We start from the raw sequence: 14,848 nt of genomic DNA on the forward strand, positions 1-14,848 counted from the left end.
GTGCCCCAAAGATCAGGAAGCCCAAGACCCAATCAAGATTTTGTTTTCTCAAAAAACAAGCTGCGTCAACTTTGCCTGCCGCCCTGCCTCTCATGGCGACGCACATGGAGGCCCCGCATCACAAGCGATACTTGTATAACTTGTTAAGTATGAACCATCCAACGGTTGAGCTTAGCCGCCCCTATAAGTACGAGTTCAACTCTGCAGTTTACATCACTGCTGCCACAAATCACAGTAGTTAGCAGCAAGTCGATTAGCAGATACTAGACCACTTGCTGGCGTGATTTGTTTGTGCCACTGGTCGAGTCGGGTGATCATGGCCATGGCGTCCACCGATCCGGCGCAGAAGCCGCACGCGGTGTGCGTCCCGTACCCGGCGCAGGGCCACATCACGCCCATGCTCAAGGTGGCCAAGCTGCTGCACGCCCGGGGCTTCCACGTCACCTTCGTCCTCACCGAGTTCAACTACGCGCGCCTCCTCAAGTCGCGCGGTCCGGTCGCGTTCGACGCCTGCCCGGGCTTCGACTTCGCCGCCATCCCCGACGGCCTGCCGCCATCTGACCCCGACGCCACCCAGGACATCCCCGCGCTCTGCCGCTCCACCATGACCACCTGCCTGCCCCACCTCAGCGCCATCCTCGCCCGCCTCAACGGCCCCGCCTCCGGCTCGCCGCCGGTGACATGCGTCCTCTGCGACGGCGTCATGTCGTGGGCCTACGAGGCCGCCAAGGAGATCGGCGTGCCGTGCGCCGCGCTCTGGACGGCCAGCGCATGCGGGTTCATGGCGTACAACCACTACAAGCAGCTCGTCGAGGACGGGCTTGTGCCGCTCAAGGACGAGGCGCAGCTCACGGATGGGTACCTGGACACGGTCGTCGACGGCGTCCCAGGCATGTGCGACGGCTTCCAGCTGCGCGACTTCCCGAGCTTCATCCGCACGACGGACCGCGACGACATCATGCTCAACTTCCTCATCCGTGAGTCGGCGCGTCTGACGCTGCCCGACGCCGTCATCATCAACACCTTCGACGACCTCGAGAAGCCGGCGCTCGACGCCATGCGGGCCATCCTCCCGCCCGTCTACGCCCTCGGCCCGCTCCTCCTCCAGGTCCGCCGGCTCGTCCCCGCGGGGTCCCCTCTCGACGTCGGCGTCGGGTCCAACCTGTGGAAGGAGCAGGGCGGCCTGATCGAGTGGCTCGACGGCCGGCCGGCGCGCTCCGTCGTGTACGTGAACTACGGCAGCATCACCGTGATGACGAACGAGCAGATGCTGGAGTTCGCGTGGGGGCTGGCCAACAGCGGCTACCCCTTCCTGTGGAACGTCCGGCCCGACCTCGTCAAGGGCGACGCGGCGGTGCTCCCGCCGGAGTTCCAGGCCGCCATCGAGGGCCGCGGCCTTCTGACCACGTGGTGCCCGCAGGAGGTGGTGATCGAGCACGAGGCCGTGGGCGTGTTCCTCACGCACTCCGGGTGGAACTCCACGCTGGAGAGCCTCTGCGCCGGCGTGCCGATGCTGAGCTGGCCATTCTTCGCGGAGCAGCAGACCAACTGCCGGTACAAGGGCACGGAGTGGGACGTCGGGATGGAGATCGGCGGCGAGGTGCGGCGGGCGGAGGTGGCGGCGATGATACGGGAGGCCATGGAGGGCGAGAAGGGGGAAGAGATGCGCCAGCGCGCCACGGAGTGGAAGCAGAAGGCCGCGCTGGCGACGCTGCCAGGTGGCCCCGCGGAGGCCAATCTGGACGGATTAATTCATGTGCTGCTGGGCAATAAGACGGGTCAAGCCTGAAAGTAAGAATTGGGTGCAGTAATCACGTCCCTGGTTTCGATCGGATTCTCATTCTGTCCATGTCCAGGGGGATTTTCGGCGGTTCTGAATTGGCTAGCAGTACTATTTGACGATCTTCAAAAAAAAAAAAAACGTGTAGCGCGCGCATTGTTCAGAATATTTGCCCTGCACTATACGTCTATACACTGCTGCACTGATTGGGCAATTTCCTCAAAACATCCGCATCACAAAACTGGAGGAATGGGCCGCCAGAAAGACGACACCAACCCAGGTGGATGTGCAAAAAGCGTGCCGGCTAGATTCTCGGCGCAAATTCAAAACTTAAATTCTCCACGCGAATTCAAACCTAAAAGCCCCGGTCTTTTCATTTACTGCGAATGTGGGGAATGTAGTATTCGTATACATACGTTTTGAACTTGACTCGCTTGCACCAGTACCAGCAGATCAATTGGTGTTACATCTGCTTTGTTCACCTGATATGAAGGCCCCAATGAACGACAAAAATCAGGCGTCTTCGGCCATCCTCCTGATAATAGTGGACGTAGTTCCGGCGCTTGTTGCTGCGGGGCTCCTTCATGCCCTCGTCGTCGCCATCCTCAGGCGTCTTCGGGTCTTCCTTGGTGGTGGGCGGTAGCACAACCTCGTCTGGCATTGGGTGAAGGGGCTGTTTGACCTTGTTGTCAAGGGCCGGAAGCATCTCATTGCTCTCCTCGATCTGCACACAATTCATGGAGTCAGGCACAACACATAGTTCATGGCTTACTGAAGAGCATGTAGTTAAAACGGCATGACTGTCACTCTTCTCCTCATCTCCATCGCCCCTATATTTACTCACCCTACCCAACACTACTTACCACGCCCTCTCTTCTCTCACTGTCAACCTTCCTCCTCCCCATCGCCATGAGCTCTAGCTCCAGCTCCAACGCCAACGCCAACCCCTTCCCTTGGGGTATTGGCTGGAGGGCCTTCTTCCTAGGGTGGTCGGCTGATGACCGCACCAAGTTCGAGAACACCATGGAAGTGTCCTTGAACTTCGGCTCCATGCCTGACATGCAGAAGAAATCTAATGCAGTGCTCATGAAGGCCACTGCAGAAGAGTTGAAGACGCTGATTCCTGACCCAGGGAAGGGCGCGATGGCTTTTCACATCATTAGCTGGGCCATGAATCAGGCCGTCTCCGACGACGCTAAACAGAGGAACAAGTGGTGCAAGTACAAGAACTACTGGGCTCCTAATGACCGCCGTGCCGCAGTGTACTGGGAGACGGCTATCGCGCCGCCGGCGGTTGAAAGATCGTGGATGTCACCTAGGGTGGGGGGTGAATAGGCGTTTTAAAATAATTACGGTTTACGCTTGAACAAATGCGGAATAAACCTAGCGGTTAATTTCTCAAGCACAAAACCTAAAACAACTAGGCTCACCTATGTGCACCAACAACTTATGCTAAGCAAGATAAGTAACTATGTGATAGCAAGATATATGACAAAGAACAATATGGCTATCACAAAGTAAAGTGCATAAGTAAAGGGCTCGGGTAAGAGATAATCGAGGCACACGGAGATGACGATGTATCCCGAAGTTCACACCCTTGCGGATGCTAATCTCCGTTTGGAGCGGTGTGGAGGCACAATGCTCCCCAAGAAGCCACTAGGGCCACCGTAATCTCCTCACGCCCTCGCACAATGCAAGATGCCGTGATTCCACTAAGGGACCCTTGAGGGCGGTCACCGAACCCGTACAAATGGCGACCGTTGGGGGCGGTCACCGAACCCGTACACTTTGGCAATCCTTGGGGGCGGTCACCGGTACCCGTCGAATTGCTCGGGGCGATCTCCACAACCTAATCGGAGACCCCGACGCTTGCCCGGAGCTTTACACCACAATGATTGAGCTCCAAGCACCACCAACCGTCTAGGGCGCCAAAGCACCCAAGAGGAACAAGCTCAAGGGCACCAAGCACCCAAGAGTAATAAGCTTCTCAACTTGAAACTTCCACGTATCATCGTGGAGAACTCAAACCGATGCACCAAATGCAATGGCAAGGGCACACGGAGTGCCCAAGTCCTTCTCTCCAAAATCCCACCGAAGCAACTAATGCTAGGGAGGAAAATGAGAGGAAGAACAAGAAGGAGAACACCAAGAACTCCAATATCTAGATCCAAGGGGTTTCCCTCACATAGAGGAGAAAGTGATTGGTGGAAACGTGGATCTAGATCTCCTCTCTCTTTTCCCTAAAAAACTAGCAAGAATCCATGGAGGGATTGAGAGATAGCAAGCTCGGAGAAGGTCAACAATGGGGGACGAACACGATCTCAAAGGATAAAGTTCAATGGGGAAGAATACCCCCCTTTTATAGGTGGGGAAAATCCAACCGTTATGCTCACAGCCTGCACAGAGCGGTACTACCGCTAGGGCGGTAGTACCCCTCTGAAAAACAACAGCGAGGAGGCAAAAGGCCAGTAAAACCGTCGGATCGGTACTACCGCTCGTCCTCACGGTACTACCGCAAATGGTAGCGGTACTACTGCTTGCGAGCGGTACTAAAAAAATACTTCTGTGCCTACTTCCGCTGAGCAAAACACGAGATTTTGGTCCGGAGCGGTACTACCGCTTAGGAGCCGCGGTAGTACTGCTCTCGAGCGGTACTACCGCTCAGGATCCGTGGTAGTACCGCTCCAGAGCGGTAGTAAAAAATTACATCCGCTCTAGTCGCGGTAGTACCGCTGCAGCCTTTACCAAAACAGCCACAACTTTTGCAAACGGACTCCGAATTGAACGAAACCAAGTTTATTGGAAAGCTAATGACATGGGCTAACACAATCTTGATATAAATATCAAGAATAAGCAAATGATAAAAGTCCCATAAGAAAATGGTGAGAACCCTTCCTTAGATAAGACCGGTAAAACCTCCAACACCGAAAACATCATAGAAGACGCATGTGAACTCCATTTTCGATGAACTCAAGCGTGTCATCAAGATGACCATAAGCTCTAAGACTCACAAAGATAACCAAACAAGAACCAAGAAACATGATGCAAGGATGCAATGGTTTGAGCTCTCTACTAACGATACGATCAAGCTACCAACTTGAGAGCCCCCCTTGATAGTACGGCAAACGATCCTATAACTCGGTCTCCCAACTACCACCACGAGGCCGGTAAAATAGAAAACCTATCAAGGGCAAACCTTTGCCTTGCACATGGTCCACTTGAGCTAGATGAAGACTATCTTGACTCCCTCAAGTTGGACCACCTTTCTTGATTGCGTTGGCTCGATGAAGACTAGATGATTGCTCCCCCATAGTCCACTATGGGTGAGCCACTCTTAGGCACATCTTCACAAGTACATTGACACCACAATGGATGGCAAGATTCAAGCACTTGATCTCTTCGTGATGCTCCACTTGAACTTGCACACGGCAATCTTGATGACGATCACCACTTGATGTCATCCTTTCCATGGGTTGTAAGATATTTGCCTCTTGACGCAAGCCCATGGACATGTACCTAACCCCACATAGAAATCTCACATAGACCATGGTTTAGTACACAAAGTGCAATGGACAATGCTTACCATACCATGGGATCACTTGATCCCTCTCGGTACATCTTCTACGCCTTGTGAGTTGATCAACTTGATTCACTCTTGACTTAGTCTTGATCAACCTTGAATCTTTCCAACTCTCTTCATTTGGATGATGTCTTGAAGGTAAACATGAATGATCACACAATCTTCTTCTTCAAGACATGCTTGCAATAAGCTCAACACTCACATGACCAATCTTTGGATGATTCCTTAATAGCACCTTGGTCAACTCATAAACTCCTTGAAACCAACACATGGACTTCAAGAAAAGCCTATGGACAAATCCTTCAAATATAACTCAAGACAACCATTAGTCCATAGAGATCGTCATCAATTACCAAAACCAAACATGGGGGCACCGCATGTTCTTTCAATCTCCCCCATTTTGGTAATTGATGACAATCACTTTCAAGAGAGTTTATATAAATAATTATGTTTCACTATGCAATGCAACAACCGATAGTGCATGCATATGAGATGCAAATGCTAAGGAACAAAACCAAAGAAAGAAGAGATAACTCTCCAAACTTCTCCACAAAACTCTCTGAAACTTCTCCCCCATTGGCATCAATTGCCAAAATGGGCGAAAAGCTAAGAAGACCAATATAAATTGTTGTCCGCCATAAATTGTGTATTTCTTCACAAGAGAGTGGAATGCAATACACATATCCAACGGTAAATACTTGGAGGAACACAAACTATATTGAGGCACAAAGATTGCTAAAGAATGATATGCCACAAGGACATAACAAAGAGAGACACAAGCAATCAAGCAATCAAAATATACCAATGGAAGCAAGCAATCAAAGGATGTCAATTGAAACAACTAGACCAAAGATCCTACGAGCCAGATGAATAAAGGATATTATGATATGAGCAAAGGAGTGTTCTAAAGAAACTAGAGAAGCTCCCCGTGATTTGTGCACACATAAGAATATTTGTATTTGGATACAAAGTGCACAAAATAGGATCATAGCTCCCCCAAAATCAATAGAAACTTACAAAAAGTGCAAGTGAGCATATAGGAAACAAAGCCTAGTACTTGCAACAAACACATGGTTGAGCAACAAGTAAAAGAGGCAACTTAAGAATGGGCTCAACCAAAATGATGTGTGTGAGTCAAGGCAATGCACTTGAGAAGACTAATGTACGGATGAGCATTAAGCATCAATAAAGTCTTGAAAGAATGAGGCACACGGTGCAAGACCTATCATTCCCATACACAACTGGCAAATGGGTTCACAAGCTTACTAATAAGCAAATAGAGAACCTATGCTTGTGACAACCCGTGGTGAAGATAGACGAAGAGAGGCTCATCAAGACGAGGGATACCAATTAAGCCTCGTAAAGATAAGCAAGAGGAAAATAATCTTCACCGCACAAGAGTGCATCAAGATGCAACGATAGAGGACACACACTCAAGGCAAAAGCTTTCACGGAGCCACCAAAGAAATAACATAAGAAAGACAAGGTGGACATGAAAGAAGGATAACATTTAGATATGCAACTTCTCTCAAGTGTATAACATTAGTAGATAAAGGGGCTTTTGTCCCAGTTGGTAAGGCCCTTTAGTCCCGGTTTTTGAACCGGGACTAAAGGGTCGTTACTAATTCCTCTCCCCTTTACTAAAGGCTGCGGCCACGTGGAGCTCCACCTTTAGTCCCGGTTGGTAACACCAACCGGTACTAAAGGAAATTTTAGGTTTTTTTTTTGAAATTTTTTTTGAATTTTTTTTATTTTCAAATTTCCGAATTATTTTAACCTCCAATATCTAATCACCGCCCCTCATCACTGCTCAATTTATCCTCTAATCTCTAATCACCCCTCATCATTCCAAATCATCTAACTTCCCGAACGGTCACCCATCCTCCCACTCCCCCAGCCTGAGCACGCTTAACTTCCGGGTTCTATTCCCCCTTGTTTCCAAGTCTGCACTTGTTGTTTTCCTAATAATAGTAAGATGTCAATCCTATTAACCTTCAGGAATTTTGCTTGAGCATGAAGTGACACATTTCACTGTTTGAGTTTGAAACTATTGTTTTAAAAAACAATAATTATTTAGTAACACTAATATTTCTTGAATAATTAGTTTGACCATAGTTTGACCATTGTTTGACCACAATTTGACCAGATCTGACCAAAATTCAAAATAACTGAAATAATTATTTAGTAACACTAATATTGTAGAATAATTAGTTTGACCATTGTTTGACCACAATTTGAATTTTTTTCGATTTTTCCACTCTGGATCTAAAAAGGCCCGTAACTTTTTTCTGTTAGGTTTTTGAGGATTTTGAAAATGTTTAACGAGGATTTTGGATGTAACTTTTCAAGTAGATGATTTTTCATATAAAAAACTTTTTCATCCGAGTTAGTATGCAAAAGTTATGCCCATTTTTACAAATTCTCGAGAGATTTTGCAAATAAAGTCGAAATTCATATTTGCAAATTTTCCCAACAACTAGACCACATATCACATGGGAAACTTATTTTCTTTTATATTTTTGACATTTTCATCATTTTCTTTTATTTTTTTTAAAACTGAAAAGGCGATCCACATGCGGGGGGGGGGGGGGTAGAGTTTGAAAATGGGACCTTTAGTACCGGTTCGTGCCATGAACCGGTACTAATGCCTCAAACCCCATTAGTACCGGTTGGTGCCACGAACCGGGACTAAAGGGTGCGATGCCCATTAGTCCCGGTTCGTGGCACCAACCGGGACTAAAGGGTTAGACCTTTAGTCCCGGTTCGTGCCACCAACCGGTACTAAAAGGTCCAGACGAACCAGGAAAAATGGCCCACGTGGCCCCTAGGCGCACGAACCGGGACTAATGCCCCCATTAGTCCCGGTTCTAGACTGAACAGGGACTAATGGGCTAACCCGGGGTGGACCAAAGCCCTCTTTTCTACTAGTGTAAGATTCTAGGTAGACGAAATCATGAAGATATATCTACAAAGAAGGATGTACACCCGGAATAGTTACAACACGAAGGAACAAGATATCCAAAAGGAAGTCCTAGATATACCAATAAGATATTTTCTTGGAAGCATAGCACATGGATAGATATGGTCTTATTGGATATAGATGAATTCCTACCACACAACCATCAAATACATCACAACTAGAAACATGATATCATCGTTGAGATGCTTTGAGAAAGGAAACAAGTATCACAAGAACTAGTGAAACACATGCCATGATACAACCTACACAAGGTTGATGCAATAAATGTGTGCATGAAGTAGATAAAGATACTTGTTACCGAGATATCATTGGAAGGATGTAGATACCCATTGAAGGTAGATAGTAGTTCATTGATCATCCTAGCTCGACTCCAAAATGCATATGGTGACAACACCTTCCTTGTGAGTGAGCCGAGCATCCAATGAATCTCCAAATGTTCCTAGAAGAAGAACACAAACTAAACGGTACCCAAACTCATCGGGACCAAATAGTTAGAAACACCAATACATAGGACAAACTCCACATAAATATGTGCATATAGATTTGAAAAAGAATTTCATGCACATCTCATACAAATTAAGACTAGGTGGAGTTTCCCCTATATATTGAGTCAAAGAAAGAAAGCATGCCATAAAACATACATGAAGTAAATATGCATGCTCAAGACTTTCAAGAACTAAAACCAAAACAAAACGAAATACCAAGAGAAAAGGATACCAAATACATAGATCATCACTTGGAAGATATCAATAAAGATACAACAAGGAGTGAGATATCCATTGATACACAATAAAATAAAAGATGTTGATGACCCACAAGTATAGGGGATCTATCGTAGTCCTTTCGATAAGTAAGAGTGTCGAACCCAACGAGGAGCAGAAGGAAATGATAAGCGGTTTTCAGCAAGGTATTCTCTGCAAGTACTGAAATAAGTGGTAACAGATAGTTTTGTGATAAGATAAATTGTAACAAGCAACAAGTAACAAAAGTAAATAAAGTGCGGCAAGGTGGCCCAATCCTTTTTGTAGCAAACGACAAGCCTGGACAAACTCTTATAATAGGAAAAGTGCTCCCGAGGACACATGGGACTATCGTCAAGCTAGTTTTCATCACGCTCATATGATTCGCTTTCGGTACTTTGATAATTTGATATGTGGGTGGACCGGTGCTTGGGTGATGTTCTTACTTGAACAAGCCTCCCACTTATGATTAACCTCTATTTCAAGCATCCGCAACTACAACAAAAGTATTAAGGTAAACCTAACCATAGCATGAAACATATGGATCCAAATCAGCCCCTTACGAAGCAACGCATAAACTAGGGTTTAACCTTCTGTCACTCTAGCAACCCATCATCTACTTATTACTTCCCAATGCCTTCCTCTAGGCCCAAATAATGGTGAAGTGTTATGTAGTCGACGTTCACATAACACCACTAGAGGCTAGACAACATAGTTTTTATCAAAATATCGAACGAATACCAAATTCACATGACTACTGATAGCAAGACTTCTCCCTTGTCCTCAGGAACAAACGTAACTACTCACAAAGCATATTCATGTTCATAATCAGAGGGGTAATAATATGCATAAAGGATCTGAACATATGATCTTCCGCCAAATAAACCAACTAGCATCAACTACAAGGAGTAATCAACACTACTAGCAACCTACTAGCACCAATCCCGAACTTGGAGACAAGAATTGGATACAAGAGATGAACTAGGGTTTGGAGATGAGATGGTGCTGGTGAAGATGTTGATGGAGATTGCCCTCTCCTGATGAGAGGAGCGTTGGTGATGACGATGGTGATGATTTCCCCCTCCCGGAGGGAAGTGTCCCCGGCAGAACAGCTCTGCCGGAGCAATAGATTGGTTCAGCCAAGGTTCCGCCTCGTGGCGGCGGAGTCTCATCCCGAAAGGTTTTTGTTTATTTTTTTTCTCATCGAAAGACTTCATATAGGAGAACGGGCATCGGAGAGCCACCAGGGGGGCCACGAGGTAGGGGGGCGCACCCAGGGGGGCGCGCCCCCCACCCTCGTGAGCAGGGTGTGGGCCCCCTGGCCTTCATCTTTGGCGATGATTTTTCTTTATTTATTTTAAGATATTCCGTGGAGTTTCAGGACTTTGGGAGTTGCGCAGAATAGGCCTCCAATATTTGCTCCTTTTCCAGCCTAGAATTCCAGCTGCCGGCATTCTCTCTCTTCATGTAAACCTTGTAAAATAAGAGAGAATAGCCATAAGTATTGTGACATAACGTGAAATAACAACCCAGAATGCAATAAATATCGATATAAAAGCATGATGCAAAATGGACGTATCAACTCCCCCAAAGAACGCGGGCGGGAAGTACATCTCAAGCTCATTCAGTATCACAACGATCTCTTCTTGTAGCCTTTGGAGCTGCTTCACACTGATCGACTTTCGAGAGATGACGTCGAAAAAGTTGCTGAGACCAATAAGCGTGTCACGGACGTGCTTGTCCATTACCCTCTAAGGGCAACAGGTAGTATCTGCGTCATCATCACATGACAGTCATGATACTTCATCCCACTGAACCTTTTCTTGTCCGTGTCTAGATATCTGCTTATCTTGCCACAGTAACCGGAACTAACTTTCACTCCGGTAAGGCACTTAAAGAAGGCATTGGTCTCAGCCTGACTTAAGGTGAAGCAAGAAGGGGGGCAATAATACTCTTTCTTTATTTTCTTGCCCTTCTTCTCCCGTGCCTCTGTCTCCGTCTCTGTCTCGTCTGACATTTTACGGGGCGGCATGTGCAGATCTTCCCTAATTTTCAAATCTTGCAAGTCTTTTCTTGCCTTCGGCCCATCCTTGGTCTTATCCGGCATGTTCATTAGTGTTGCGAGCAAGCTCTCAAGGACATTCTTACAAATATGCATTTGATCAAGGCAATGAGGTGTATCGAGTTTGTGCCAGTACTCCAAGTCCCAGAACACAGACCTCGTCTTCCATACCTTCAGCAGCGGCTCCGGCGCCTTTCTCATCGTCTTTCCCGGCGCGGGGCACTCCTTCCAGTTTTTCAACAGCTCATCGATTTCGGCACCGCTCCGCTTACGTGGAGGTCCTCGATGCTCAGCGTGACCATTGAATAGATCTCCACAGTTTCTCCACGGGTCGTCCTGTTCAAGCCATCTTCGATGCCCCATGTACACGATTTTCCCAGACCCGCCATCTTTCCTTGACGTTAGCTGCTGAGACGTCGTATCATCCATGCACCGCGTGCATCCGCAATATCCATGGCACACCTGTCCTGCCACATATCCGTAACCGAGATAGTCCTGCACTGTCGTGATCAGCGCGGCTCTCATGTTGAAATACTCACCTTTGCTGACGTCCCATGTCTTGGCCGGTGTTTTCCATAACGTGTCTAACTCCTCTTGAAGTAGCCCAGATACAAATTAATATTATTTCCTGGTTGTTTCGGCCCTTGAATAAGCATGCTCATGTGAATGTACTTCAATTTCATGCACAACCAGGGGGAGGTTGTACATCCATACAAACACGGGCCATGTGCTATGGTTGGTGTTCTGGTTGCCAAACAGATTCATGCCATCAGTACACGCGCCGAGCACGATGTTCCTTGCATCACATTCAAAATACCGATAGAAGTTGTTCAACGCTCTCCACTGGCTTCCATCCTTCACGTGTCTCAGCTTCGGATCATCTCCATCGTCGGGCTTCTTTCTCTCCGCGTGCTAGCGCATTAGCTTTGCTTCCTTGGGATCTACAAAATACCTCTGCAGACGGGGAGTGATCGGTAAGTACCACACAACTTTCTGGGGACATTTCTTCCCGGCCTTCTTGTATCGAGAAGCATTGCACACCGGACAGCTTGTTTTTTCCGCGTGCTCCTTCCGATAAATTATGCAATCGTTGATGCATGCATGGTATCTAACGTGTGGTAGATCAAGAGGGCACACGATCTTCTTGGCCTCATCAACACTAGTAGGACACAGATTACCCGCGGGAAGAACATCCTTTAGGTACTTGAGATGCTCATCGAGGCTAGTGTCGATCCATTTGTTTTTAGCCTTCGTCTTCAGGAGTTGGAGCGTGAAACTCAAGCGGGTCACCTCAGGATTGCAACCATCATACAATGGAGTGTTCGAGTCTACCACCAGTTGCTCTAGCTTAGCCTCCTCTCTAGAAGCAGCTCTCTCAGTACTCGTCTCCTTGCGAAGCAATGCTTGAAAATGAGGGTCCCGCACGATTGAACTTAGTACCGATGAACTCTGCTGCGTGGAGTCCATGTCGTTCTCTCCGCCGCCATGTACGGCCCCTTCTCCTCCGCCATGTCCGGCCCCTTCTCCGCCGCCATGTCCGGCCTCTTCCCCGCCGCCATTATCGATCATCTCTTCGTCTTGCCCCGTGTCATCATTGCCTGCCCCGTCGGCATCCTCAACATCGTCATCCTCATCTTCAATTATCCACCACGTATAGCCATCCATGAAACCAGTCATGAGCAGGTGCGCTTCGACACGACCATCGTCATGGGGGTCGAGCCAAACTATTCCTTTTCATTTTCGACACGGACATAAAACCTCTGTCCGGTTATTTTCTTTCATGTCCTGCACCGTCGACCGCAACCACCTGTCCACCATCGTTCCACTGACCATCGTCAACTCTGCATGGTAATAATAACCAAATTGATTATAAAAATGCATGCATGCATCAAAGTCATAAAAAAATTGGTATGACCTTCCCTAAAAATAGGACATATATGGATCTAGAGTTTGCCCGGAATTCGCCGAAACGGAAATAAATCGACATTTCGGCAAAACATAGGCAACTCAAAAGCACAATTTGGCGTGCCACACACACAATTTCCACAAACATATCACACACACATAAACATATTTTCATTTTGCAAAAGCATGAAATTTTCATCACCTCTATCTCGATCGAGATCGAGCACACGGTGGAGATGATGTTGTAGGGAGAGATCAAAAGTGCATAAAGCTCTTCTTGACAAAGATAGATCTAGTTAGGGGGCAAATAGGTCACTTAACTAAGTGCCACATCTACCTAGCTAGCTAATTTGGGAGGAGACAACTTCAACTATGGAGGGGAAAGGAAAAAGAGAAAGGAGATGCATTAATGGAGGTGGTGTAGTTAGGTAGGAGTAATGAAGAGAGAGAAAGGTGGATAGAAGAGAAAGAGTAATGGGGGAGAAGTATTGAGGAAGAAGAAGAGTGAGAGTGGGAGCATGTGGGGGAGGTAGGGGGGAGGGAAGAGAGGAGGGGGAGGGGAGGCACGGGTGGGGAAAGGTGGTGGGTTGGTGCGGGTTAGCAGTAGCGCGGGAGGAGAAACGCGCTACTGCTAAATAATTAGCAGCAGCGCGCTTTGGGCAACGGCGCTACTGCTAACAGTGACAAAAAATTTGGCAATTTGAAATGTAGCAGCAGCGATAACAGTAAAAGCGCGCTACTACTACATCCGTAGCAGTAGCGCGGTTCTGGCCATGGCGCTACTGCTAAATGGAGCTCGGTGAACACCGCTGGTCGATATTTGTAGCAGCGCGGTTTACACAGAGCGCGCTACTGCTAAAAACTTATCAGCAGCGAGTTTCCCGCACACGCGCTACTACTAATTAGCAGCAGCGCTCCTTTTTGAGCCGTGCTGCTGCTAAGATTCTGTGTATAGGCTTTTCCCTAGTAGTGTTACTTTCAATAAGATCAATATGAACTCTTTGATTCTTTTTGTTCTTTCCTTCTATTCACCCAAGATCATGGCAAAATAATCAAGCCCTTGACTCAACACTAATCTTTATTATATAGCTCACAGACTCGATTACAAAGAAGGATCATAAAGCAAAACTCAAAACTAGATCATGCCATGACTTTATTCTACTAAATCAGGATACTACTAAAAGGATCGAACTAAGAAAAACGGTAAAGATAGGAGTTGTGATGGTGATATGATACCGAGGCACCTCCCCCAAGCTTGGCAGTTGCCAAGGGGAGTGCCCATACCCATGTGATTATATCTCCTTCTTTGTTGTTGGCGGTGGAGGTGTTGTTGATGATGCGAGCTTGTCGTCCACCTTCCATGGCATAGGCTCACCATCATAGAAGGATGATCGAGTCTTCGGAATCCTCAAATCTGCAGCCAAACTCATCCTTTTGAATCTATATTCATACTCACAGTTTTGGTTTTGCAGATCATAGATTTGGGCTTGGAGGTGCTCGATCTTCTCATGTAGCTTGAAGATGGCCTCCTCGGTCTTCTTGGCATCCGGCTCGTAGTTGTTGGTGAACTCCGCGAACATCTTGTGGGTAGCGTTGATTCCACGTCTGGCACTTGAAAACTTGTTGCTCGATTGCTTCGAGCCTCGACTCTACGCTTCCGATTCCCTTTGGTCCCTCAACATCGCGGATGTGCAGCAACCCATCATGCATATCAATGGTTTGAGGGTGTTGTAGCACCTCCGCGAGGTAAGGGTTGATCACCTTCTCGAAGAACTTGTCCTTGGAAGCACTTGGGGTCGTC

The 14,848-nt window shown here is 47.5% G+C and overlaps 1 protein-coding gene across 1 annotated transcript; it reads left to right on the forward strand.

Annotated features, from left to right (window-relative positions):
• Window positions 1–235: 235 nt before the first annotated feature.
• On the forward strand, window positions 236–2,141 carry LOC123134841 (7-deoxyloganetin glucosyltransferase-like). Its single transcript, XM_044554002.1, has one exon. The coding sequence runs from the start codon at window positions 317–319 to the stop codon at window positions 1,787–1,789; it is 1,473 nt and encodes a 490-aa protein (XP_044409937.1). The 5' UTR covers window positions 236–316; the 3' UTR covers window positions 1,790–2,141.
• The last annotated feature ends 12,707 nt before the right edge of the window (window positions 2,142–14,848 follow it).

The sequence above is a fragment of the Triticum aestivum genome, chromosome 6B (assembly GCF_018294505.1).
Source record: "Triticum aestivum cultivar Chinese Spring chromosome 6B, IWGSC CS RefSeq v2.1, whole genome shotgun sequence".
Lineage (NCBI taxonomy): Eukaryota > Viridiplantae > Streptophyta > Magnoliopsida > Poales > Poaceae > Triticum > Triticum aestivum.

What these genes read in the sequence shown, in the direction of transcription:
- LOC123134841 (XM_044554002.1), top strand. Translation starts at nt 317, where the DNA reads ATGGCCATGGCGTCCACCGATCCGGCGCAGAAGCCGCACGCGGTGTGC.